Source organism: Gymnogyps californianus, chromosome Z (assembly GCF_018139145.2).
Source record: "Gymnogyps californianus isolate 813 chromosome Z, ASM1813914v2, whole genome shotgun sequence".
Taxonomy (NCBI): Eukaryota; Metazoa; Chordata; class Aves; order Accipitriformes; family Cathartidae; genus Gymnogyps; species Gymnogyps californianus.
In genome coordinates this window covers 542,338-570,313 of record NC_059500.1, presented here as the reverse complement: position 1 = coordinate 570,313, position 27,976 = coordinate 542,338, and the positions used below count along the sequence as shown (strand labels likewise).

Here is a 27,976-nt window from a genome sequence, read left to right as displayed (position 1 = left end):
ACTAGAAATTGTAGTGAATTGAAATGAAAGAGGAACACAAGTCAGCAGAATGCCAGCGTTGACTTGAGGAAATAGACTTGGTAACAATCTCCCCTTTCACGTGTTCTTTGTTAGTCTCCTAGTTATTTTTAAAAATCCCGGTCCCATTGATATCAGTGGCAAACTTCATTTGACTTATGGGTCTATGGTTCTTTTTTCACCCTTAGGTATTGTTTGTATGTTTGGATTCTGTTTACTCAGCGGACCTGATGAGATCGAAGCACCGATAACTGTCTTTGCTTTCATAGCCCCTGGAGCAGTTCAGTTTTTCAGGAAGTTAGCGTCAGAGGCGTTACAAAGATGACTTGCATATTGGAGTGCAGTTGATACTCCCTGAAGAGAAGCAGGGATCACTTTAAGCATGCTCAGGTCTTGCAAAGTATTGAAATAGGGCGTTGAAAATACACTTTCTGATGGTGGTCACACATGAACTGATGGCTGTAGTTGGTAATCACTGTTAGGTGCATATTTGTCATGGATGAGTGGAATGCACCTCACTCAAAAGAGAGAAGCAGCAATATGTTTTACTGAGGTAAAATAATAATTTGACAGAGTTCAGTAAGTTCAATGGAATTTAACAAAGTTTAACAGTTGTTTGACAAGGTTCAGTAAGTTTGATGGTAAGGTACACCTTATTAATTACTGCATGGAAGAAACATACAAAGGAAAATTGGGTTAGAGTCAAGTTAGAAGGATTCACAGAGAGACCGGAGACGCAAAGAGTAAGGAGGGCCCTCCCGTTGAGTCACGAGGTTCAGAGTGGACCCCCTTGCTTTCTAAACTCCTTATGGAGCCTAGGTGCAGCTGTATCCAATCTTAATCTCAGACTTGGTCAACGGTTTATGTCTAATGGAATTATCCATACAATGTTTATAATAATATTGAGTGACTATAGGGATTAGTAATGTTTTATAACATTAATTCACCATGCTATCAGTCATTCACCGAGGATCTGTTGCGGGTAGGGCATCTCTGCGCCTTGGGTAAGGAAGGATCCCTTAGTCTCAGGTAACGAATCTCTAACCTTGAGAGGCGTCCCTGCTCAACAGGAGAGTCACCTGGCGTGCAGTCCAGCTGTAGTTCAGGGAGAGCTCAAATTGGGCCCATCCTGATGACAATATTTATAGAGTGAAGTAGTTGGCTGCTAGTCAGTAGTGTAGACAAGACAGATGTCTTCGTTTTAGCTCTGGTATCTTGTTCTGTACTTTGGTTATCTTGCATTTTGGGGTTTCCAAATCAGCTTTCGAAGTATTTTTCAAGACACCTTCACTCCCTTGTACGTGAGCCAGGGGCTTTCCAGCTCACCAGTTCACCCCCAGGGCGTGAGGCCGGTTGCACCTTAGTCAGCCTGAACCAAAGTACGGCAAGGAGTCAATTGAATCCGCCACAGTATTCCATATCTGGAGATACCCCATCCATAAGAAAGTTCCTATCGGCAGGAAGTGTTTCTGCTTTTGAATGGGATGTATTTTCTTAATGCTTTTGTAAAATAATAGTCCTAAAGATACCTCTGTGTTACCTAAGTAATTATTTTTCCTTTCTACTCAATGAAGGAGGACACAAGGATGTAAATCCAGTTGTCCCTTTCTTTCAATGCTTTTGTCTATCACTAAAGACAGCCCAACTTTTTTGTTGTTTTTCTTTCTATTCCCTGCAGTTTGCCAGGGCCTTTCTCCTGCTAATTAAGCTGGATGTAGTCCTCTGTATGTAGTTCCCATGACAGCTGTACAGGGTGGGATGGTCTGGAGTATAATCTTTCTGCGTATCAGTCACCAGCTGCATAGTGCCGTGGAAGCTCACATCTGATTTGCTAACTAACACATCTTCAAGTCTTTTTTTCTGTATGTGGTCTTTCTATTATAAGCATATCTTTAACATTAAGTGTGCAAGGTACAATTTCCGGTGATGCTATTAAGCATAAGAACTGGAAGGCAGTGTGATGAAAAAAATGCGAAGTAATTGCCAGGATTTGCTTTATATTAGGTTATGACAACTTAGGCTATGTATTTTATTCAGTACTTCGTGCTTCTCCAGTTTCTGTAATATTCCAAAATATTCATTGGTAAAGATTATGTACTATGAAAATACTTACCTCATGCTGTCTAATATTGACTCTTAATCAATAGCTATTTTTATTTTAACCTTTTCAGTTCCCGCTCAGCCATGACTACCTTTCTTCAGTTAGGCTAAACCTTCGCTTACTTATATCTTTTAATTTTAACAATCTCCTGCGATGCTGTAGTGTTATTTAAAATAGAGCAAAACTCAGAGATTTATTGTTCTGTTCTTGTAGTTTGTTCCACCCATACTTTTTTTAAGCTGTTTGGCTAGCTGTATTCTTTTCAGCCCTTCTTTTTCTCTTTGTCTCTAAAAATACCTATTCAAAAGAAAAATTTTGGAGAGGTTTTTTTTTTTACAGGAATTTTACAGGAAAGGAGGTATTTCTTGAAAAGGCAAGGCAGCCTTTTTTCTTTTGCTGCAAAAATACATCAAATCTTTTAATGCAATCAAAAATATTCCACCAGTTTTTAGACAACTTTGGGACTGCTGTTTCTTCCTTTAATTTTTTCCCTGCTGTAGCTTTAATGTGTCCTGCATGCAAAATCTCTTTCGATTCCTTAGTCATTTTGTTGGTCAATAATACTTTCATTAACGTACCTTGTCCCAGATAAATTTCTAACTTCTTTGAAGCGGCGCGTGAGATGAGGCGGTTAAGTTGCTCCAGCTAAAGCTGTTCATTTTTTTTAACCTACTCTTACCCTATGGTGAAATTACTTACTCTAAATTGAATAGCCAGAGGGTTTTTTGCTGCCTCTATGTTATGGCCTAAGTAATTTTTCGTTCAGTTAGTAAGTAATAATAACTGGTGGCTTGTGGTCTGCTTGGGTTGCCTGTATTTCTGAGTTTAAGATAGAGGAGCCTGTGTGTGATGAATCCTTGTCATTGCTTAATGCCTGGCTAATATGTGGGTAGTTAAATTTTCCTGTGATGGTATCCTGTAATGTGGACTACCCCTAAGAGCAAGCACTTACCTGTCTGGCCTAGTTTTCGTTGCACTGTGTATCTGAAGTGCCATTCTCTGTGTCTTCATTTTATCCCTGTGCTCTTTATTGTTTCAGTCTTAAGTGCCTGGCATTGCAGACAGTATTTACTCACTGCTTCTGCTCAGTGTCTTCTCACAGGGATTTTATTCAGCTGCATATGTGTCCGTGTGGTATAAGGAATAAGTGCTGCCTCTCTTGTCTCCTCTCTTTTATATCTGTATGGCTTTTGTGTTCCCTGTGTTGAGGGCACCTAGAAAGTTGAATCGGCAGCCTTGGTGTACCCAGTATCTGTACGACTCAAATCTAAATGAATGATTTAAAGATATTTAACTGAAACAGATGTTCTGACTTTTTTCTATCTATCACAAGCCTTTCTTTCATTTTTGAGGTGAAGTCCTATTTGACTGTTATTTTGTACCAGCGTCTCTTCAGTAAGCACGTGCCTTGTCAGGTAAATGGAGTGAAAAGTTAAGATTCGGGTAAGGTTATGTCATCACGAATATTTACTGGTTGCTCATGAGCAGCCTCTTCAACGTATACATTAACTGCCAAGGTGCACAAACCAGGAGGTCATCGCTACCATTATTAGCAGGCAGCAGTGAAGAGGAAAAACTGAACTAACCTCCTTCCTCTGCAGAAGGTACCCTACCAGCGCTGCTGTGTTTTCTTTTACAGCCTTTTAAATTGTTTTTGCCAGTTCAATAGCCAGCAGGAAAGCCAATTTCTAGCTCAGTGTTCAATCATAGGTATTGATAGAAGGCACTAATATTTGAACACAGCTGGATCCAGCTTTCTTGGATCTTTGTGTTCTTATATGGTAATTGTGTTGATACCAAATGAAGTTTTGCTGCTTTTTATGTAGCAGATTTTTGGCATAGTTCTTAACGAGTAGTTATTTTCTTTTAGTTGCTGGCTGCTATAGCTTAGTGAAGTGAGAATCTTTGTCCGTATTACCTTCATGGACAATTTATTGAAGCAGTGCTGGAAGAATTCAACAACATTGAAAATCCAGTAAGAATTATTCTTATTTCAGACTTGACTGATCTTGAATATTTTCAGAGGAAGCTTCTTGATCTTCATGATTTAAGAAATTTAAGGTTAGTTACTTTCAGCTAGCATCCAAATTAACACTGTTTTAAAGGGGGATTCAGTCTGCTTTCTTGTGCAACAAACAGGAAAACAACAAGAAGAAAAAGAGCAAGTACTAAATATTGTTGAGTAAAGTCCCTACTATTTCTGCAGCAGACTGGAAATTCTGTCACAAGTTTTTCTAGATTATCATCAAAAGTGATTTCTACTGTCAGCATATTTGCTGGGATTTTTTTTTCTGCTACATACCTTACTTAACTGTCACTAAACTTTTATTTTGTGAGCTTTGCACAGACACCTTATTGTGAAGGAAGGCATTTTTGAGTAGAAGGCACCTGAAGTCACAGTACTGATTGGGAGTGTCCATGGAAATGTGTAAATTTATTCCTGTGTTACCAGTCATATTGTGAAGGTTGGAAAGGCTATCTCTAACTATCTCTAAATTTTGAGGTTATTCAGAAAAATATTTAAATGGACTATCTTACTTTCATGTTCTCCTTGGAGCAGATGTGTGTCATGGCGCACAGATCCTCAATTTGTAGGTGTTTTGCAGCAAGACTGTGGCAAATCATGGGGCTGTTCCTGCAAGTTGCCCTCAGAGCTGTTGCCAGCACGTAGCCCTGCATGTGAAAATCACGAGAACTGTGTCCGTGTGGAGAACAGGGCTGGTTTTCTTGGTGGCAGAGGCATGCTAAAAATAGACCAAAACATTAAAAATGGGAAGCTGTAGGAGTATAGAACTGCCTCCTGCGTGGAAGAGCTGGCTTTGTGTAACGTTACGGGCATCCATCACCTGAGGTCATCTTCATGTTTGAAAAGTAGCGCTGTAAAAGAAGCCTCTGATCTGGAGACCACTGCGAAAGTTGCAACTTGTAAAACTACGCAATGGTCAAAATAATACAGTCATTTCACAAAAAAAGTTCTGTACTTCACTCACAAATGGGATATTTTCCTCATCAGTCTGTGTCGTATCTTTGGGCGTTTTCCCCTTTCTCCTTCCCTTCTAGGGCTGACTTTTGTTTCTTGGCCGCCTGAGATAAAGGGCAGCATAGAGGCTATTATGAAAAAAATGGTTGAAGGGTTTGTTAGTGGCGTGGGGGCTTTTGTTTTAAAAAAAAACATACAAAAACCCCCTCCCGTACTACAGGTATTGAGAATTTGATTCTATAGCAAAAAAATTTTAAAAATTCAAGACCAGGTCACTATTGGTATTTCAAGAAGCATGTTTTAACTTCTAAATTAATATAAATTATTTGGATTTGTTATGCTTAAAAATAGTCCTAATCAGTCCAAGTTTCAGTGGCCTTAGCTGGCCCAACCATCTCAATTTCTTCTGATTAATAACATTTACGTACTCAGAGAGTCTGGGTAATCAGTCCAAATTTCAGGAGGGGGTGTCCCATAAACTTCTAATAAAAATATCAGTCTGTTGAGGGGAAACGAGCAGGTTCTTTCCCTCAGCACCAGTGCTGCTAACTCAAAAGGTGGAAGACGAATACTGCTTTTTGAAAGCTAGAAGTAGCTCCGTCCCCGAGTTGCGCCGTCCTGGCAGACGTTTCGTCCCTGCTTTTGCCGCCTGACCCTCCGTGCCGTCAGCTCGGTGACAGCCGTGTCTGGTGGGGGAACCTGGTCAAGCCATGTCCAGAGGTGACCTCAGAAGCGTGACATGGGTTTGCTCGTCGCCGCTTCACGCCGCGTGCGAAGAGGCGCGGCGGTGCAGAGGGCAGAGCTCCCGCGCTCGCCTCCGCGTCGGCGCTTTCACCGCGCTCTCGGGGCCTCGACCTGCTTGTTGGGGTTCCCTCCCCGGGCGCGGGCAGCGGCAAGCTGTGCCGGAGGTGGGGCGGCCCTGCCTGCTGGGTGGGGAGCGTGCCGCTCGGCACACCGGCTCGCCAAGGGCTTGGCCGGCACCTCCTGAAAACCGAAACCACAGCCTGCTCCGGCGCCGGGGCGAAAAACAGCCGTATCCTGACGTTCCTGCTGGAAACAGAAGGCACGCGTGTACCGAGTAAGTTAGCTGTTCGTACTGGCTTTGCGTTCCTGCTGCCTCCGCTTTAGGCTAATTTACGGTCATGTTGCAGTTCTCTTTTTCCCCCTCCCCCCTCTCTTCCGGGAATTTTGTGGGCTGAAGTAACACAAGCTGCTGGCTTCCAGGGCTTCCAACGGGATCCTGTCATCGGCAGGCTTGAAGCGCTCCAGAGCTAGCTGAGTGTAGTGAATTGGCCTTTAAAATTATTTTAACATACTGGAAACAGTCTTTTTAGACACTGTGTAAGACTGCATGTTTTACACATTACACAACAAGTCGTTTACGTGACATAAGCAGTCTTGAAGAAGACAGGGATGAGGAAGAGCAGACTTTTCAAGTAGTGTCTAAGTTGTTCTGTATTTGTATTTTTGGTTAGGGTTTGTTTTTTTTTTTCCATTGCTCGCAGCCCACGCTGTTGTTGCTTCAAAAACCCATATAATATTTTGGCATACAAATGCAGAGCTTAGTATGCCTATGGCACATGCAGAATACTGTGTAGTCAGGGTGTGGGGATCTGTAAAAGCAGCTTCTTGGTTGAAGTGTGCTTAGGTATCAATAACATGTTGACAACAAGAGCTACTATGCTTGATACCTAAAAGCTGCTAAAATGTCAGATACAACAAACGTATGGGAAAAAAAAATACTTTTCAATAAATTGTATATTATTGTTCTTTCAGTAGAACTGTAGAAATTAGGTAGGTAGGTGTTGCTTAGGCTATGCCATTATTTTATTATTGTTACTAGAATACTTACTCCTTCTCTTTTCTTCTTTGGAGAAAGTAAAAGTAGTGTGTTAACTAACACTGAGTTCTTGCAACATTGTTGTCTTTTTTTGACAACTAGTTTTCTCAATGCTGTATTTTTGTAAATTGACATAAAACATACTGGATAGTAGTTTCTTCTACGTGAGACATTTTCTTTTCTAGACTAACGTATTTGTTAGTCAGCCTCTTGTATAAAATAGTGCTTTTTGTTTGTTTGTTTGTTTTTTACGGGAGTGATTAGATACGTGGGGTATGTAGAGCTCACAGAAGATTCTGTTCCTGATCCTGGACTTTCAGGGACGAGTTCCTCGGCCAGTATTTCTCACAGTTCTAGTTCTGGAGCTTTGCACCTTAAGCAGCCACTCCCAGTTTGAAATCTAGGTAAAGTTGTGTTGCCCTGAAGGTGGTGGCTCTTGGAGGACTGGGAATGGGGGTAGAGGAGAAGCCTCTGTCTCCAGAAAGTAGAGGAACTGTTTTTTCAGTGAGTTGGTCTCCAGTGCGTTCCTTCTCATCGTTTCTGCTCTTTGCTTTCCTAGGAGGAGGAAAACCTGCACCCACAAAAGCTTGGGACTTTGTCCAGAGTCTCTTCTGCCAAAGGAAGAACCTCATAGGGAGGCAGGGAGGTCAGTGGCCTTGTGAGCTCCTCGGGAGGTCTTTAAGGCTGAGAAACCTTCCTGGTTCTGGAAGAAGTCAGCCCTGTGCCTGCCTTTATGCCTAGCTTAGCAGAAGTGCTTGAACCGACTAGAAAACTCATATTTTTGATCCCCAGGAAGGAATCCTCTGTGAGGCAGGACAAGGCCTCATAAAGCTGGAGATTTTATGTTTCTTAATTTAACAATGATGTGCTTACTCCTCCAGAGCATGCAGAGGGCCCTTCTGAAGCAATTATGAGAGATACCGAGTTCAGAGCCAATGCTGAAGCAAGAAATGCCCCAGTCTGGCTCTTTTTAAGTGAGAATAGTAAAACAATGTTGAGTTTTTATAAAATTATCTAAGTACAAGACTCAACAACACACCCAAAGGTTATGCAGTGTTATCCTTAGATTGTATTTTAAAACCAAAATTCTATTAAAACTCCTTGACTTGGTGATTTTTGTTTATGCTCCTATCTTACTTTCTGTTCATTTTGGTAGCCAACACCATTGTGACAGTGTGTGTATCAGTTCATGTGGCTCCATGAATAATATTTTGTTTCTGCATCCTGGGGGTGAAAAACCCAATTTTTAACTCAGAGTATCGCTCAAGAGCTCTTGTGACTGCCAGCTGCCCATTCTGAGTATTGCCGAGCTTGATTATTGTAATAAAAATAACCAAGCTCATAACCTCGGAGATCTTCTGTCTTAAGATGAAGTCCTCTTTCACATAAGATTTCTATCTTTTTAAACCCCTTTTAAAAGAATACTCGCTCTGTTTGTAATGCCCCGTTTCTATTCCAGCTCTGCTGGGAAGGGCTTTGCATGCTGTCCCTCGGTGATACTGCAGACCAAGTGACACAAATCCTAGCTGAGCTCAGCAGCTCTGTGTGGCATGTGGCTGGCACCTAATCATGTGTTTTCCTGGTGTTTTCTTATCAGCTTGCAGTTTGCTGCTGCAGATAGCTTTGGAACGTTCTGGTGTTTAAAACAACACGCAAAAAAGGAAACAGTTGGCTGTAGTAATTACAGCTAAATACAAACCTTCTGCAGGATGTAGACCTGAAAAGAGGATTTCTGAGCTATCTACAAAAAAGGAGAGCTCTGCTACAGTGGCCAGCTCGTATGTTACTGTAATTCTCTGTTGTGCAGAGTGGGAACCTGAGAAGAGTGATGACAGTACTGGTGCGCTGCTTCTAATATTTGAACATGACTGAATGAAAATGAAATTTCAGTATGTGCCAACTTGTAGGATTTATTGTGATGGAAACAGGAAGTTTCCAAAAGGAGGTAATCAAAGAGCACATTTTAAGAAGAAATAAGAACGGGGAGTTTAAAACAAATTGTTGATGTCAGAACTCTTTTCATGACACTTCTATATGCCCAGTGAGGAGTTTTACACGATGCTCAGAAGTATGGCTTTTCTGAGTATTTCTCCATGTGTAGCTGAGGGAAATTTCAAGTTAGGTAACCCATTCTGTGATCAAGTGGAAATACTGAGATCGCTGTTCATCAAAATGACAATAAAATGAACATCTTCAACAATGAAAAGTAAGTTTGAAAATAAAATGCTTTTACTTGCCTGATGCTGTGAGTTGAAAAACTTTTCCAGTGAAACAAGGCCTCCGTTTGATGCTGCAGAGGTATAATCTGGATACAAAACCAGAGCTTTCTTGCAGCCTTTGCTTTTAACTTGTTTTAAAAGAAACAAGGAGTGTTTAGCCTGTGATATTAAAGTCATGGTCTGTTTGCATACACGCAGAATCTGAAGGCAGCAGATGAACTTTGTTACCCTGCTCGGCGTATACTGGCTTTCTTTCCAGATCACTTGCAGTAATCATGAAAGGACATTAAATAGAAGTTGCCATTGTATAGTAAAGGTTATAGAGCAGTAGCCATGCTACGTACTTAAGTCTAAATAATTTCTTCTGGCCACAAATTGAACTGTGTGTGTGTAAAGGTTCTTCGTGTTTAGGTACTGTGCATGCTCTGTGACCAACTAGCAAACTCTTTTCCTCTGCTTCCAAACAAAGTAAACAACCAAACAAAAAAAGCCTGTGAAAGCATTAGACACAGTAGGAGATAGTGACAAGGGAATGCATAGTGCTTCTTACCATCAGCTGCGGGACAGTTCTAAGTTTTTCTGCATACCCCTAACTTCCTGCATATAAGTAAGCATAAACTGAGGTGTTGGAAGTTTAAGAAGAGAGTCAAATGGTACAAAAATGATCTAAAGTCAGTTGTCATTCACTGCCCTCGGTTGTTTTTTGTTCAAGCGTAAAGCTGTTTCAGAGTCTTAATAGTGACTTAATAGTTATTAAAATAAAGGGAAACAAACATACCAATATTAAGCTTTGGACTTGACGTAGGTTGCTGAAATCCAGAAATCTTAAAACAGACATCTAACCTAAAGGTGGTTTGGCAGATCAATTAGTTTCTAGGTGGTATGAAGCCTTGTTCTACACTGTGGTAAATATAATACTGATCTGATTCACAGGTTGTGCTTGATAACACTTGATTTAGTGTGACCAAATTCAAATGCAAGTAGATTATTTCAAAAAACACTGCTTAAAAACCTGTTACTTTAAATTTGGGTAGTATGGTTAATCAGCTTTAGCTGATACATAAAATTCAGTGATTAAATATTGCCAAGTTTCTTTTCTGTGCCAAAATGGCAGAAATTTTATTTTAGTAATCAAAATAGAAGAAAACAATAAGTGTGAGTGTGTATTATGGAAGTTGTCTGGCTCAGTGTGCTGCGATCGTCAATACATTTAGCAGCACTTGAGGCTGTAAAAACGCTTCATGAGCTAATCAGCTTTTCAATTTCTTGGTTCAAACCAGCCTCTTCAAAAAATTTGTCATGTTTTTGTTTCATGAGAAAATGGGTTTATTTCCGATGTGCTCTTTTAGCATCTCTAAATGGTGGTTGATCTTGCTCCTGGGTATAGGTTAATATTTGTTGCAAATACTTACTCTGTGTGGTGGGAAAATTGCAGAAGAATACAATTTCAGGGTTAATTTTTTCCACGATAGTAACCCGGATCATCTTTTGAATTGAGTTTTGCAGAGAGGCATGGTCCTGTGTTACCAGCGGTCTTTGGGTTTTGTCTCTGATTTATTGCAGTCGACTTCCTGATCTGGAAAAGAAGCACCAACGTAATCCTACTATTTGTTATTAGTTTTACTGTCGTTTAGGAGGTGAGTGCGTGTGGAGTTTGGGGGTTGTCAGATGGCAAATCCACTTCTGGAGCACTCCTAAGATCGCGCTTCGGACAGGAATGTCGTGATGAGGCTCCCCTCATGGTTGCGTTTCGTGCGTAGTCCCCCACCGCTCATCTCCTCGCACACCGGCCCTTCCCCAGGCAGCGTCTGTTCCAGGAGTCTCAATGCGGTTTCATTTTGACGCCTAGCAAACGTACCTGTTGGGGTTTGCCTGTCCTCGGCAGATGAATGTGCTTCAGCTCTACTTCAGTTTATTCTTCATGTTTGCTCTGAACTGCTGAGTGCATATTTGAACAGAGCAAATCTGTTTCTAAGTTTCTTAGCTCTAAGGGGGAGTCAGTTTGTCTCTAAAATTACTTTTCTTGTTATCTTTGTCAAGTTGTGGAAATTTAAACTGTAATAATAGTAACAGTTTTTACATATTTTTAGGTTATATTCACACCAGCTGAGCTTATGAATCTCAAAAGCACAGGAAGCATCCCTAGAGACAGGAGGGTCTGTTGTTGTTGGTTTTGTTGGTTTTGGTTTTTTTAAGATGAGTATTTAAAACCACGTATATTGAAGAATTGAACCACAAAAGCATGTATTCAACAGACTGCCTATTCAAATGAGTCTCCATGCTTACATATTAAATCCTGCTTGGTTTGGTTTGCTTTGTGGCAGCCAGTGCAAAGTTGGGGGGCTTTGCTGAGTCAGGGCTGTAATGAGCTCAGTGGCATCACAGTAACAACATTAGCAAAGAATTTTGGATTGAATTAGAATTTAGCTGCAAAAAAAGTAACTGTCCTCCAAGGATTTTTTCCCTACCCCCCCTCAGTAGCTGGCATGGGCAGTAGGCTTTGTTTATAACATGCGGTGTTTGTGAATTTCATCAATGATAACAGGGTTTAGAAATGAAAGAGGCATGCCGGTAGTCACATGTGGCAAAGCCAGTCATCAGAAATTGCAATGTAAATTGTTTAGAAAAGAAATCACACTGATTACTTCTACAGAGAAACTCATCACAATAGGACAACATAGCAGCATCTGTAGTAGGAATGTTTTATGTAAATATACCAGTGTCTGAATAATATACAGGTACAAACTGGAAACCTACATCCTGCTCTTCCATTTCATTAAGTTTTTAATATTAAACCTCCACAAAATTAACTGAGAGCCTGAAATCTTGGAAAAAATATTGTTCTCCTGGTTGTGTGGCGTTTTTTTCTCTTTCTCTTGAAAAGGTATTGTTTTTCTTAACAACCAAAATAGCAGAACTATGTATAAGAACAGTAATTACAAAATAATAGGATATTTCCAGAATTACTTGGGACAGAAAATTACACAGAAGCACTCAGATTTGTAATTTTTAACTCAGCTATTATAGATGCTGTAATAATAAAATTTATATAAAGAGGTAGTCAGTGCTACATTTTTTCCAGTTTTAAATCACTGCATATCTTAGCTGCCGTGTAGCTTTAAATATGTATGTTTGTATATTTTTATATATATATATTTGTACATATACACACACAGATGTTGGCTTAGATTGTGTCTTGCAACTCCTCTTGGCTTAATGGAAAATTAATGGAATTGTGTTTATGCCACAGATCGCAGTATTGATTCTTCAGCACGAAAGTATTTGGAAGACCGTGCGTCGGTTTGCTGGCGGTGTTATGAAGTGCGTTGTGAGATGCTGGGATGGCCTCTCAGTGCCATCCTTGGCCTGCCTTCTGCCCGCTGACAGCCTTTGTGTGTCTGGGGAGGTGAGGGTTGCATAGCCGTTACCGCGTGCCGTCAAAGCAAGTGAGACGCTTGACCTGTAACAGCTCAAGTGGGCTTTGAGCAGCCTGGTCTAGTGGAAGGTGTCCCTGCCCATGGCAGGGGGGTTGGAACGAGATGAGCTTTAAGGTCCTTTCCAACCCAAACCATTCTGTGATTCTATGAAGCAGTATTTTCCACTTAAGTGAAATAACCCATTATTTTTCACAATAGTTCTCTAAAGAGCATTTGCTGCCCACATCTTACAAACACTATTAAAGCTTAGCAACAGAACCATTCATGTAAAGAAGCAACTATTTGTAGTCAGGTAGACTAGGTTTTGCCTTGCATTAAACAGCTGTATTGAAGTAACCCTGTAAGTTAGTAATATTGAAATAATAAAGTTGATGTTAGCTTTAAGCCGGAGCAGCAGTCCCAACTCATTCATATGTAAGGTTTGTAAGCCCAAAAGAGTACTCAGGTGGCTCTTCAGTCCTCTGTCCTAGACTGAGTACAGCTAGATCACTCAAAATGTTTATATAAGCTGGCCCAAAGGCTAGCAGGGCTGGAAGTGCCTGCTTCATCTAGGTAGCCTCTGCCACAGAGCGACTCTTCTCCCAGGAAGGAAGATCTTTGAGCTCTGACTTGAGAGATTCTTTGTTATAGAATCAGTTTCTTCTTCTTTCCCGTTTTCTTGGCTCCCTGACCAAAGGACAAAGCATCAGGTGCCGACTTGCTTTTCCTGTCACGGAGTCCCCCATACATACTTTTTCTTCATTTTTTTTTTTCCCCTAAACCTGTCCTCAGATCTTTCTGTATTCATCTGTACTGCAGTGTGATGGCCGAAACTGTCATGGCACTTCACCTAGAGAAGCTCAAGCCAAAAAGATGGAAAGTTAGTCCCGTATTTTACATTTATATTTATGTTGTCACGGTAACAGATTTTTATCTCAGATTCCTCTTTCCTTGGTTGTTTTTGGCAAGAGTATCTCAGCCTGTGGCATTGTAACCTTACCTATTTTTGTCAGTATTGCTGCCTGCCTAGCTTTTGGGTTTTTGTGTTGTTGCATCTGATCTTCAACCTACCACCAGCCTGCCGGAGATCCCTTCAGGAACTCCCTGAAATGTTAAGGCTGGAAGCTGGCTGAAAGCAAGCTTGTAACCCAGTCTTACACACTAACTTCCCAGCTTCATTTGAGAAAATGTCACCTCAAGTACTGTGAGAAGTTGCAGCGACAGCGTGTCCTCCTCTGGAGCTTCGTTCATTCTTATGCATCAGGCTTATTTCCATGTTTGAGTGTATTGAGTGTTGCGTTGTCTTTAGGTGCTTTATTCTTGACCAATCTGTTGATTCTAATTTACTCTCTTGTTACCATCTAAGTGTTTCTGTATTATTTGCTTGGTAAGTGTTTTCAGCATCTCTTCTGTTATTTGAAGGTAGCCAGTTGCTGCGTTGTGCTCCTTTCTAGGGGTGGGCAATGACCTTCCTCAGTCTGATGAATCTTCTCCACGAATTTCCAAAATTCATAGTTTTAGTTTATGATAGCTCTCACTACATTGCATATGGAGTGGTTTCAGTCATTTTCAGCTTTCAGTAACCGAGAGCTCTCATGGATTTCTTCAATGGCTGTTTTCTTTTTCCAAAAGGCGTTTGCATCCAATTCTCTGAACAGTTAAAATTGTTTTCTTTTGATGTTTGTCACCTTTACTTTCTTTTTCTTCTCCTGTTGCACTTTGCCTTTTACTTCCAGATTTCTGAGGTACCCACAGTGAGACCAGATAACCAATTTCTGGTAGGCTTTTTTGTTTTGTTTTGTTTCACTAACCCAGTTTTTGGCTTTTGTGACTGTTCTCTTTCAACAGCAGCATGAAGACTGTCCCACTAATTTGACAAATGAGTTTCTAAGGGTATTCCTTCTCTTATCAAATTAGATCCCAAGTCTCTTTATCAGCCCTTCCTGGAAAGCCATCCTTTAACTCACGGCCAAGAGCATCTGAGGTCTGTTGGTCAGTTCCTGTGCTCGTCTGTCTGTCTGTCTGTGCCTGTCCTGCCTGCCGGGCGGGCTGGTGAGAGCACAGGCTGTGACCCCGCAGCCGTCATCCTGCCTGTCACACGGCAGCTCTGCTAGCAGAGTGGGGTAATTAACAGGTGCCAGGCTTCCCTTAATCACTGTTAACCTGTAACCTCTTCTCTGTCTGTCGAGCCCCTTCTGTGGTGGTCATGGGGGTCTCGTGCTGTCGGTGGGTCCCTCTGCCAGGAGCATCTCCACATGCTCCCTGCTGGTGAACTCCCTGTGATCCTGGACGCTTTGCCGTGGAGTTTGCCTCCTCTCCCAGCTCGCAAGGGTGCTTTCTGAAGAGCCATGCAGCAGCCGTCCCCCAGACCAGGACCCCCGGCTGCCCCATCGCTTGCAGGGCACCTTCCCCACAGGTCGGGACCGGGGCCGGCACGGCATCCTCCAACACCCGTACCTCTGTCCGGGCAGGACCCACGGGGGTGCAGCCGCAGGAGGAACAGGCGTCAGCACCCATGACGCTCATTTTTCCATCCGCTGTCGGCTCTGCCCTCCGGGGCATCCCTAACAACACAACAAAAACTTTGCTCTCTCTGCGGGAGCAGCTGCCTGGCTTTCTCTGCCGAGCTGCAACCTCCAGGGCGAGTCGAACTCTCCTCCTCCTTGCTTTTCTGTTTGGCAGCGTGACCTTCTTGTGAGGGGGTGTTTGGCCCAGGCCGCGGCAGGGGTTTACCACCCCTGGGTGCAAGCAGGGTGTGCCTGCCCGGGCCGCAGCCGCTGCAGGAGCTGTGCGTCAGGCGGTTATTATGCCGGTTGCTAGGCAGCCTTTTAATATTTACCTTCCACGCCTGACATGCATCCATGTGTTGCTTCACCCCTTCTGCAGTCCGACTGTCGGGCTGCAGCAAATGCAGCCTGTTAACAGCTGGCCATGGCTGGCCGCAGCGCGCAGCCCTCGGAAGAGGAAAACCAGAACAACCTGCAGTAAAAGGTAGTCTCCCAGAGTCAGGCTGGCGTTGACAGGCTGCGTGGTGGCTACCGAACGAGGGCTTGGACCTTGGCAGCTTCTTGCGTTGTCAGTCTGCAAGGCTCAGTGTGGTTGCAGACCCCGCGCACTAAAGGGCTTGGAAGGACGAGGACCCCCTTCTTCCTTGTAGTGGCTTTTTTGGGGGAGAGAGTGGAAAATCGGAGGCCTTCAATACTGCAGGCAAGAAATTCAGGCAAGAAATGCTGTAAATGAAGCGAGCACACCATGCCCCCGAGGGAGCTTGAAGATCATGGGGGTGCAGCACTGCCTGTGCGCATAGAGGTGGTCTGCAGGAGGGTGCCCCGTGCTCTCTGCCACCTTTCCCGCTTCCCCCCTCCGGCTCCCCAGGACAGGGTTTTGTTTCCCCAAATCAACACGGAGTGTTTACAGGGAGGACGGCTTGGCATTCTCTGTAGCTGCTGATCAGCAGCCATGCATTAAACTGTTTTCTATTCCCAAACTATTCTTCTTCCTCTGTGAGCATTTAAACTCCTCATGTCTTCGTTTCTGCTAGTTACTGCCATCCGGCTGGACAGGGTAGAAAGAACCAGCAGCTGGTTTCTTTGGGAGTATTTCAGTAATCTCTGCAGGTTGTAGCGGTGCCGCTGTGCTGGAACTTGGGAAAGAATTTTTCAGTGTATTGTAAGAAAATGGCTTGGTAGGAGTTTTCTGAGCAGAGGAAGGGAGAAGAGCTCAGATAAATGTGTTTTTATTAAATGGACAGGCACTAGGGTGACTAATACGAAGGTGTAGAACAGATACCTACTTGTTAGTCGTGTAGAAGGAATTCAGATTAATTTCATGGAGAAGAAAGAACAGGAAAGGAAAAACTGTTAAAGAGCAAATTAAGAAAAAAATGTCGTTGCCTACAGATTACCTGATGGTGGTAGTGGAAATGTATAAAAAAGTTGTTTAAAAACTTTTGTTCCCTGTCCTGATGTAGGAGGCTCTACACATTCCTGTGTATGTCTCCGCCTGTACAAAAGTTCCTATCTATTGTGTAGTCAGTCTGTACGTATATACATATATGGAAGCATATATTATTTGCTTACATTTCTGTAGTGTGACAATTGCAAATTCTCTCTAGTATATATTTAGAGTAGTGAAACCTCTTACTAAGGTGTGCAAGATACCAGATACGCTGGTGGGGAGAGCACACTGTCATCGTCGTAGTGTACCTTTCAAATTCTGTACAACTTTGGTCTTACTGTTGAGAAATGCTTGTGCTATGAAAAGTTATGGAAATGAGAAAATTTTCTGTGTGGAAGTAAGAAGTCACCCTAGGTATGGAATAGTAAAATGGCTTCTGAGTCCATTCAGACAATATGTGTTTTCATACAGCAAGTGGCACAGTAAACATGAAGAGAAAATCTAGAAAAATCGGTGACTTGTGCTGTTCAGTTAGATGTCAACTGTGAATGTGTGGCTGTGATTGAGAGGCAAATACAGCTTTGAGCAGAGAAACATGAAGCAGGAATAGAGAGGTAGTATTACATCTGTATAAAGTATTGATGAGACAATTAGAATATTCATTTCTGGGCTTTGAAGTTTGATACAGTCACAGCAGAATTAAAACATGCTGTTCTCAGATTAACATCACTGAAGCTAGGAAGACAGACCGTGTCATTCAAAGCTTTTCCGAAAGGGTCGCGTGATATGTAGAAACACTTGTGTGTGTGTGTTACATACGGATTAATTATTCCTTTTTATCTCAACATATTTGAGTTTGCTAATTTAGTATTAAATATTTTGTATGACAAACTTGTAAATTTGAAAGTACAATTTTTGTTAAAAAGAAAAACAGAAACGTGGACGAATCCTACACAGCAAGTATATATGCTTCAGTATGAGGGCAGGATTTGAGTTTGTTTTGATACTTGATATGAAATTTGCTTTCAGTACATGTCAGAGAAAAAAAATGGTGTTGTGAGAAGATCTGTGGGCATCACGCTGTCAAAATCCTCCATCCGTGTATTGTAGAAATACAGGCAAGACGGAAGATCTAAAATGATAACTCTAATTTTCAGTAGTAATTTATTCTTAATTTTTAGCTGGATATCTAATGAATTCAGGTTGCTTATGCTTGCTTAATAGAAGTATGTATAACAAAGGTGAAATTAATCAATCTACTTTTTTTTTCTCTCAGAAGCAGTCCCCCTCTGTGGATGCATCAAAACCACAAATTATGAAGCCATCTGAAACAAAGGTATGAGTTCCTGAGAAACTCATGCTTGCGGTTAAGCACAAATATATGAAGCAACGGAATTTCTTTTTTAATGCTTTGATACTGAGTAGCTTCATTTTGCATATTTCTTGTCAGCAGCTTAGTTTCCTCTTAAAAAAAAAATCTAAAATATGCTATACAAAGCACTCAGAGGATTTTATAACAGCAGTAAAAAAAATTTTAATTAAAATTTTTAATTTTACCTCAGTCACGCTTTGTGACATGTATATGGCTCCCCCCTGTGTAATTACAGGGTTATTTACCTAATGATAATTTTTCACATATTCAAAAAATTCAGGACAAGTTTCAGCTTTTAGTACGTACATTTTTGTACGTACAATTGCATCTTCTCGTTCATCTCATATCTTTGTCCGACAGCTTCCTTGCCTTTGTCCTTTACGCTTGTTCTGTCTTGTCTTATGACTAGAACTTCTTTAGTGTCGAAGCTGTCATGTACTTTACATCAGTCATGTACTTTACTTGTTAGAAGAGAGTCATAATCCTCCCTTATGCCTCCATTGCCTAACAAAAATTACATCTGTTATTTAAACAAATGATTAATGATTCTCTCCCTCTTTCATGTTCCGTAATCGTAACCGTGAAACCAACAAAAATACTGAATACCGAACTAGACCAGCAGGGACTTGTGCAGTGGTAAAAGTTAGGACTGCCTGCATGTTGTGTAAATACGAATAAAGGAACACTTAAGAGTAGTGAGGTGCGAAGAGGCCTCTGGAGGTCATCTGGTCCAGCCCTCCAGTCCAGGCAGAGCCAGCTCTGCGGGTAAATCAGACTGCTGAAGGCCTTGCCAGACATACTTTGATTACCTGCAAGTGCAGGTTGCACAACATCTCTGGGTAACCAGTTCTGATGTTTGGTCACCTTCATTATGATGATTATTTTCCTTTTATCAAATGGGAAGTTCCTTTGCTGCAACTTGGGTCTGTTGCCTCTTTGTCATTTTAGCATGCATCTCTGAAGACAGTCTAGCTCCATCTTCTCTGTATTTGAAGTTAGCTATTACATTGCCCTCAACCTTTTAAAACCCGTTTCCTCCATGCACACATGTAAGACTTAGACTGGTAGCAGTGAGGTGGACGATGATTAAACCTTTTCCATTTGTGCATGGTCATCATTACTGATAAATTAAGGTATCTGCAAGTCTCCAGTTTCATCTTCCTGTTAATGTTTGTGAGCAAAGTCATTTGTATCATGTTCGTTACTGATGCTGTTCTCCCTACGGTTTAACCCAGACAGCTATCTAAAATTGTTATGATCTTTCCCTACCTGAAATTTGAAATAACTCTCAGAAGAATGTAGTAGATTTCTGATCAGATCCTTAAAACTGTTGTTTGCAAGATGAGACCAAAATAGAGTAGCAGAGGGCATACTTCAGCACTGTGAGACTGGTAAACACAAATCCCTTTGAAACAATGTCCTGCATTTGCATGTGTAAGACAATTAATGTTTTCTTCTAATGTCTGTTGCATTAATAATGTCTTCTTCCTGCTGGATTAAGCAAGTCATCTGCATTTGGACAGTAGATTTTGAAAAGAAATAAGGTTGCTGAGTCGCTTTCATTTCTAGTCCTAAATTTCTTGCAAATTAACAACTCTTTCCTAATTGCGTGCTATAACCACGTCTCATTTGTCTCTCTAGTGTGCAACTACTCTTACACGTGCTCTGGACCCCTGTTTAGCTTTCAGTTCTGTGCATGTGAATCCTTTGTCTGAAATTAACCCTCAGTCTTATGCCCCTCCGAGAAGGCTGTGAGTTAGTGCAGCAGAGGAAGGAATGTGGAACTTCTTGTTTTGCAGGCGAAGCCGCAGGGGTTAGGTGGAAGGGTTGGAGGACCAGGGTGGAGAGCAGGCACCCTGTGGCTTTTGCTGGAGGCATGGAGGAAGCAGGGTGCTGCCACTGCCACGGACAAAAACACATCCCATTCAGCTTGCTTCCTTCTGCACGCATTTGTGCAACTGCACTGTAAACTGGGGAACTAGTTAAAAAATATTATTTTTGTTTTCCAGGCTATTTTTGACTTTCCTGAGTCAGTTTAAAATGCGGCCTCTCAGATACTGGCACAGCGCAGGTGGAAGGAGGCAGTAGAAGGGGAGGTGGAACATCTTTTTCTCTGTAGGAGTTCAGTGTGTGCTGTAAACTGACGCTATGGCTTCAGGCTGTGACTGCTCACAACTGACTCTGTTTAAAGGATGACTGAATGTATGGTCTCATACTAAAATTGTTGGTTTGACTTGCCTGGTAATAATTTTTTTTAATTGGATTTGAACTTTGTTATTGCTAGAAGTGTATCTGAATAGATGTGTCTCTGTGTGTGTGTGAGCATATATGTGTTCATGATCATATGTTTTAATGTGGCCTTAGCATCTTCATGTGTGTGTAAGTCTTGAATCAAGGCATTGCCCATATAAGTCCATATATTCTTCAGCATTATCATAGATAAATTTATGGTATGAGCAATTCTGCACATTTTAAAAGATATACAAGAATAATGAATAATGCATACCCTGCACAAAAAAATACATTAAGTATTTAGTAAAATAATATTTACAATATTAAAAAAAAAGACATGCAGTTGCTAATAACTGGTTTGGCAGGCTGAGAATTTGAATTTATGTTCTGTACAGCTGTTGTCAGGTGTTGACAGAAATGCAAGTAAATATATTTTATTGTCCTGCAAAAAAGGTGTGTTTACTTTTCTTCTGAAAAGCACATAAGGAAAACCTGAATTTGTGCTCTAACAGCAGGGTACTTAAAGTCCTGAGCAGGCAGCAGTCCCACAGCAGGAAAAGTCAAAGTCTATGTTTCTTGAACCTCATGCTTGCACTTCTGTTACATGTCTTTGCAGCCTTGCTGCCGAAGGACATCTCTTGTCTGATTGACTCTGCTTTAGATGTTAGATAAACTGGTCCAACCTTTTTTAGGTTAAAAACTGTGAAAATTTAGGATTATGTTTTCAGTATAGGATTGTTAATGTACGGGTACACAGATGGATGTGTGTGTCTTTGAGTTAACCAGATGGTAGTCTTTAACAAGGATGTAGAAGTGGCAGCATATAAAGTATGACTGAACCTGAAAAGTACTGTGTTTTAATAAGCGTAGACGTCAAGAGAAAATCCAAAGGGGGGTATCTGAGAACTCAAATGATTTTTTTTCCTTTTTTTTTTCCTCATTCCCTCCCACCTCCCCGCTTTGGAGTTTGGGAAATTTTTGTCCTCCCTCTCAATCAGTATTTTACCTTTTGTGGCTTACTTGTGTGTGGTGTTGTGTTCTTTACTGTGGTCTACAGCTTCAAGGCCTTTGCCAAGCTTATGCCTGGGCATCTATGTTTTTTGCATGTTGAGGATTTCCTAACCAAGCGTCTGTGGTTCAGTGTGTGGGTGCGAATACTTGTGTAACAAAAGGTAAACAAATTTAGCAAATTTCTCTACGTGTCACCTAGCAAACAGAAGCTGGATATATCTAAATGGTAATTAATGTTTGGCAGCTGACAGCAAAACATTACAAAGCAATGAAAAAATTTAAATTACCGCCTAATAGATTTTTTTGGTTGTTGCTGTTCACTGACTTTTAATAGGCTACTGGGGGAAAAACCCTATTCTTTCTCTTAGTAACTTTAAATATGCTCGGTGTGTTAGTAGGATAGAGGGGATAAGGAAGGCTTCTGTCTGTGGCCCCTTATTTCCTAGGTAGAGTTCAAAACTTCTCTGCTGCAGGTGGCCAGAATGCAACGAGACACGATACCGATGTCCTCCGCCAGCTCCCGGGGAAGCGTAGGGTTGCCAGCCCCAACAGGGGAAGGGGCCCGGGCTTCGGGGTCTGCATCTGCCGCTGTGTGCTCTGCGCACCCAGTGCTGCTCCTAGCAGAGCAAATCACGCTCGCCTGGCTGGGTCCGTGTGCTCCCCTGGCCGTTCAGCGGCCAGCGCTTCTGAGGCTTGTGCGGTAGGCAACAGCCTTCTCTTTGGCACCTCTAGATGACTTTCCAGTAGCCACATTGGCTCTTTTTGTGTTCATCGTAGCACAGCTGAAGTAGCAAGAGCAACAAAAAATAGTAAGAAAAATATGGTGAGGACGCTGGCATTTTCATTTTTCTTTCTTCTTATCAGATAGAACTATTCTTCCATTTTTCAGTGTTTGTTCTTACGTGTTTCTACTAGTAGTAATTTATTGCTTGGTCTACTTTGACTTGACGTGAATCACAGGAATCAATTTTGTGGCATGGCTGCAGAAAATTTTCAGTTGTAAGTCAAACTGTTCATTGTATTTGTTTAGTATCTTCTTTCCCTCTCTTTTCAATCCTTCACATGAGGAGCGTGTGTGTGTGTGTTTGCACACATTTGAGTGCTCTTAGATCGCTGGAGTGGAGGTCTGTGCCAGGATGTTGTGAACTGCAAGGTCAAAGCACTCTGCGTTCGTTACATAGCATGTGTGCTCACGAGTGTGAAGCTGTCTGATGCTCTTCTTTATATGAGCCGACCCCTTAGAAATAACCGAGCGTATTAATGTCTGTCTGAATGTACGTTCCTTATATTTCAGTCCGCACCAACAACCAAAACAGAATCTGGAAAAAAAACGCAGTCAACCAAGGTAAATACTTATCTTTCACCTTTGGCGAGTTGTTGTACTTTGGTCTTTGACTAACTTTGAAAAAAGAGGCTAAACTTTTTGCTGCTGCTGTGCCACCTGAAACTGCCGTGTGATTAGTAACATACTTGTGTGCAGAAGAGCTGGGAGCTGACAGGTGTGGAAATGCAGTGTTTGGGGGGAACAGTCAGCATGCTTTATTGCTTCACAACAGCTTAAGAAGTGTTCTGTTAACCATCTTTAAATCTGTCTTGTGCTTATTTGAACTAGTGTAGATCATGTCCCATAGCATTGAATGGTGGTAAGGGTAAATTATCTCAATTTTTTATTTCATGACAGCCAACAGACTCTCAAAATAAACAGCCATCTGAGGAGAGGCAAAAGGAACCTGATGGTGTAAGTTGTATAATTTTTCTCGCTCTCTCTTTTATTTTTTTAACATGATATTTTGTGGTATTTTTCTTCTTTCTTTCTTTTGTTTAAAAAAAAAATTAAAAAAACAAACCGAACAAAGCCAGCCCATAAGTATTTCCGTATCTAATGATAATAGTTTATCTTTACACAGGCAAAAAGCCAAACCTCACCTTCTGTGACAACAAGTTCTAAACCAAATAATACAGGAAAATTAACTACAACTCAAGCTGACCACCCTCCACAAGCAACCACCATAGAGACAGCAAAGGTATAGTAGAAGTAGCAATCCAATTTGTATTATTTATGTTATTGTAGGGGTTAGAAATCGACATCAAGATGGATTCTTATTCTGAATATTGTAAAGTGAGACTGGGCCCCCAAAAATCACAATGTAGAAAAGCTCAAAAGCTGTCTTGTGTTTAAAGGTGTGTATGACAAACCTCCTTGTGCTGCTTTAGAATCTGGGACTTAGAAACTTCATGCTTTACCCACTAGTTAACTTAAACAACATCCTGAGTATACCACTTCCAGCTAACCCATGACAGCATTAATGCATAAGCATCAGCTGCAGGTAGAGCTGCCCAGCCAGATGGTATTGGTAATTTGTGCTGGTTGTTTGGTGATCCTGATGTGCATCCACCTTTTGTTGTGCTCTTCGTACATCTGTTTTCATTGTCCAACACACTCTGGCTGTTAGCCAAGCAAGCGACATTAAGATTATCACAATTGTAGGCCTGTTCCCGTGCGTTACGTGTTTGGGGCTCCTCTGTCATTCATGCAAGCTTTTTGCAAGTTCCTTGCAGCTACATGAGTGTAACTGGTTCTTTGTCAGTCTCTTCCCTTGCCCCTTCACTACTGAAGGTGAACAGAAGGGACTGTCTGGTCAGTCAAGCAAATGCTTTGTTTATATGAGCATTGCCATCATGGAGCTCCTTCACCTGTGGACTTTCAGGCATGTTTGTAGTAGCACTGTTGGCTCCAAATGCAACAGGTCAGCAGGTTATCCGTTTGCAGTGGGGCAGCCCATACGCCCTGACTGCAAGACTCTGGAAGAAGATAAGATGAGAAGGGTTGGAGAAGAAGTTGGGGAGGGGTCATTTCAGAGGGGCAAGTGGGGAAAAAGCTGGAGCAAAAGTGTGTGGTAGAGTCAGGATCTAGGTCTTTTGCTCTTCTGGTCTGCATGTGTCTGGGTGACAAGGCCAGAGTAACATGAAGGACTCCTGTAGCTCTACTACAACCCACTTTTTTTGCAGTAAATGAGAATGTCAGTAATGCAGAAGCCTGCATTTTGTGTTGGTGTTGCTCCTGCACCTAATTCCCTGAAGCAGTTTTCACCCTACCTATTTGAGCAGAATTTGCTGCTGGCATTAATGATGTATTGAGAACTATCAGATGTAAATGGAAGCTTTCAAAAGAGACTTGAAAGGGGCCTCATGGTCTTTCTGCACTGCAGATTTCTTTTACTGGCAAAATAAAAGAAAGAGGTAGAGTACTTAAAATAGCATGCTTTCTTTCTCACAGCAAAATCACACTGGAAACAGAGTATGTCTCCATAGTATTGCAGGTAGATGGTAGCTTGCTCTACCCAAGCATCTGGATGCTGTGCACGTGCATTAGCCAGCTGCTGAGTCCAAAAAAATATGCATGGCCTCAGGACTGGATGTTTTAGGCTGGGCTCAGTGTCATGCAAGCTGCAGCTACTCAACTTCCAGACCACTCGGCCAGTAGGTGGAACCAGCTTATCATTTTTATTCAAAGTGTAGATGAAGAGGGACAATAGATATGCATGCTTGAGTAGAACATCTCTGGTTTACTTTGTTTTGTCTCTAGAATTTTTAACATAGGGCTATGTAATAAAGCCGTCTCTTAACTTTTCTCTTATTTCTCCAGCCTAAGTCTGAGAAGATGTCCATAGCGGCTGGTGCAGCTGGTGCAGGCGCGGCCGGTGCAAGTGTGGTTGCTGCAGCTGATAAGTCAAGTGCTGAGGTTGGTAAACGCAGTCCCAGACAAATGCTTCCCTTGTAAAAATGTCTTGGAGAGTGTTTCTCCCTCTGAAACACTTCAGATTCAGAAAAAATAAATTGGTAGCCGCTGAAGTATTGCTACGTAGTAGTTATATACAGTGGTGAAGGACTATGTGAAAGAACAGGTAACAAACTAGTGGCGTGTCATTTGTGTTTTGTCAAATAGGACTTATTTATAATCACTTTTACCACAGCTAGCATAAAATTAATTCCTCTCTATCTTCAGCTATGTTTGTATATGTATGCATGTATATCAACTGGTATGTAAATACAAATGATCTTGTTACTGACACTGGGAACGAGTTTAAGAACAGTTCTCACTGAAAAATTTGGCAAGTGCAGGACCTGCTGTAAGAAAGCTTTTGGTTTGGTTTCCAGGAGTTTTCTACAGATTCACCAGATGATTCAGATTTTTTTTTCTTTGTACAGCATGATAACTTCTATAATGGTTTGCTTATTTTTTAGCCTGGTATGGATGAGTCGGCACTAGATAGCCTAATAGATACCCTAGGTGGACCTGAAGAAGATGTGCCGCCTAGTCCTGTTTACACTGGTCCGGAAGTTACGGTATTTTCCATTTTTAATTTTTATTTTTTTAGAAGATTCATCTCTAAAATATGTCTGTAGTTGCTCACTACTACATTGATCCAGTATTTGTCGCTTTGATCTGCTAAGAGGTAAAATAGAGTTTGCACAGTTGCGTTCTAGTGTTGTTTTCAGTAATACAGAAGTGATACAGTTATGTATGTATTGCAGTAGAAAACAGTCGAGCATCAACAAAGAAAGTTTGTGGCTTTTTGAACTGACTTCCAAGCATGGTCTCCAGTGGATTTACAGAAGGCAGTGATGGAGGTATAAGAGAGCGTAAACAACCTAGGAGATCTCATTTGTACTTGAGAAGGAGTAAAACATTGGGAATTTGGAGAAGAATCCATACTTTTCTGAGTTAGAATGGGAGAGTAACAGAAGAAGGATTAAGATTACAAGATGAGTGGCTCAGTGCAGTACTCAGCTGTGATAAAAATTTTGGAATTCATAAATATTTAAAATTCAGTCTAGGTACGGCAATACATTCTATGGTCTGAGAGACCGAACTAGCTTATGTTAGTACAGAAGGAATCTGGCAATGGAGATGCAGAGTTTTGCTAGATGACATGCACTGCTGAAACTAGTCGAGATGCATGTGCATGACATTAGGTTCTGAAAGACACTGTGTAGTCACAGTCCAGGACTGGCCCTCTGACCTAGCCAACCCTCGCATTTTCTTTACAGAAGTATCACTGTAGATAGCTCTACATTAGAAATTTATTTCAATAAACAAGAGTACAAAAACATTAATGTGTGCATTCTTTTCATAGGAAGATATAACTTCAAGATACTTGGAAGAAATGGGTAAACGGGAAGGTAGTCTCCCTCCAGAGTACGTTAAATTGTTGAAGGTTAGTGAGTTAAAAGAACATTCTTCATGTGTGTTCTCTTTCATATTGTGTGTTTTTGCTTCCCATTTACTACAAAATTAATTCTCGTTTTAGAGCAAAGGCAAAGATGGAGTCCCACCAAAAGGAGATGAACGAGATGAAGTAAGACTTATTTTTTTATATTGGAAGGTGAAAATAACCCAATTATCATTGGATTCCTAGGAAAATTTAAATGTTGCCTGTCTTCCAAAAATCCCAGGAAGTGGGAGAGGGCTGTGGGGTGCCAGATGACATAGATACTGATAAAACTAAATAGAACTTGGCACAGATGTTTTTAATAAAGAAATAGGAATTTTCGGGACACTGACTGAAGCTGAAACAAGTCAAATAAATGCTCATAAAGATATTGGGCGTAATAATAACAAAGAGAAGAAATAGTAGCTGTGCATGCAGGAGTCTCTTCGTAATGTCTTTAGCAAATATTATTTGAATTTCTATACTTAGCAAGAGAATTCTGTAAGCCAGCTTAATTTTACTGTTTATAATTTTAACATATAAAAATAAAAGCTTATCTGAAAAATGAATCAACCAGTGAGGGGAAATACCTTTGTTTTTTCTGTGACAGCAACATGTGCTTATGAGGTCATTGTGTGAGTAAGCATGGAGCACATTCAGATTTTAAATGGAGTTTGACAGCATTGATATTTGAACTTTAATAATCATAACCTAGTTTACAATTTCTTGCTCAGAAACCAATGACAGATGATGAGCTTGCAGAGGCCCTGTCATCTGACTTTACCTGTACTACTGCTTCTGCTGAAGAAAAGAAGACAAGTCTGACAGAGGTATTGATATTTTTCTTGCCATTGCATGGCTTTATTGCAATGAAACATTGCCATTATTATCTTAATATTTCACTTTAAAACGATCTTGACAATTTTCTTCTTTTTATTTTTGCAAATTTGCCTGTGACTTCATATCTCTCATAGAAACCAAGTAAGGAAGGGGAAATCGTGCAAGCACAAGCAGCAAGTTCAGTCAAGACCTCAGTTCCTCCTAAGGAGAAGAAAACAAAATCAAAAGAGGTATACATAGTCATTCTTTGACTAGTTAACTTCTAATTAAAATTTACAAGCACGTGTCGTATTTTATCTGTGCCTGATCGTGTAAAGATGCTCATCATCCTCATTTTCAGTTGTAAATCCTGTTTATCAAAGAAAGTATAGGAAAAAAGGAACTGCCATTGCTCAGACCCTGCTGTACCTTAAAGATCTGGCCTTTCTGGGTCAGATGATTTTCCTTCTGGATTCTTGTGCAGAATAACTGTGGTTCTTGTGACTAGAGGCAATACAGTAGAAAAATGTATGTGTTTTCTTAGGTATGTGAGGTGTGTTTAAAACTTGGATATGATGTAATTTTCTCATGTTTTACAAATCTTTCTTTTTTCCTCTGTAGAGAGCAAGTGTGACCTTACACTTTCTGGGTTTGCTATGTCAAAGCATATGGCAATTGTGTTACATGATACTGTGCACTTTTCTTGCTTTCTGGTTTTGGTGGTTTTTTTTTTTCTTTTCCCCTCTCCTTAAGAGGAGAGATATCTTTATTAGACCATGCTAGTCTTATCACATAATTTGCCATATCCTGCAATGTGTTGTTAAGGAAATCGGGTAAAGCCAAACAGAAATGACCAGT

General features: G+C 41.2%; 1 protein-coding gene across 8 annotated transcripts in view; it reads left to right on the top strand.

Annotated features, from left to right (window-relative positions):
• CAST (calpastatin) overlaps positions 1 to 27,976 on the top strand; it is a 64,113-nt gene that overhangs the window by 15,596 nt on the left and 20,541 nt on the right. For 4 of the 8 annotated variants that reach the window (XM_050912602.1, XM_050912597.1, XM_050912595.1 and 1 more), the window contains exons 4-13: positions 17,748 to 17,807; positions 22,381 to 22,431; positions 22,768 to 22,824; positions 22,994 to 23,110; positions 24,733 to 24,828; positions 25,332 to 25,433; positions 26,225 to 26,305; positions 26,399 to 26,446; positions 27,034 to 27,129; positions 27,274 to 27,369. In XM_050912602.1, the coding sequence (XP_050768559.1) occupies positions 17,748 to 17,807; positions 22,381 to 22,431; positions 22,768 to 22,824; positions 22,994 to 23,110; positions 24,733 to 24,828; positions 25,332 to 25,433; positions 26,225 to 26,305; positions 26,399 to 26,446; positions 27,034 to 27,129; positions 27,274 to 27,369 (804 nt within the window). Of the gene's footprint in view, positions 1 to 6,121; positions 6,178 to 17,747; positions 17,808 to 22,380; positions 22,432 to 22,767; positions 22,825 to 22,993; positions 23,111 to 24,732; positions 24,829 to 25,331; positions 25,434 to 26,224; positions 26,306 to 26,398; positions 26,447 to 27,033; positions 27,130 to 27,273; positions 27,370 to 27,976 lie in introns of those variants that run through there. The other 4 variants (XM_050912601.1, XM_050912600.1, XM_050912596.1 and 1 more) reach the window with 4 other exon arrangements.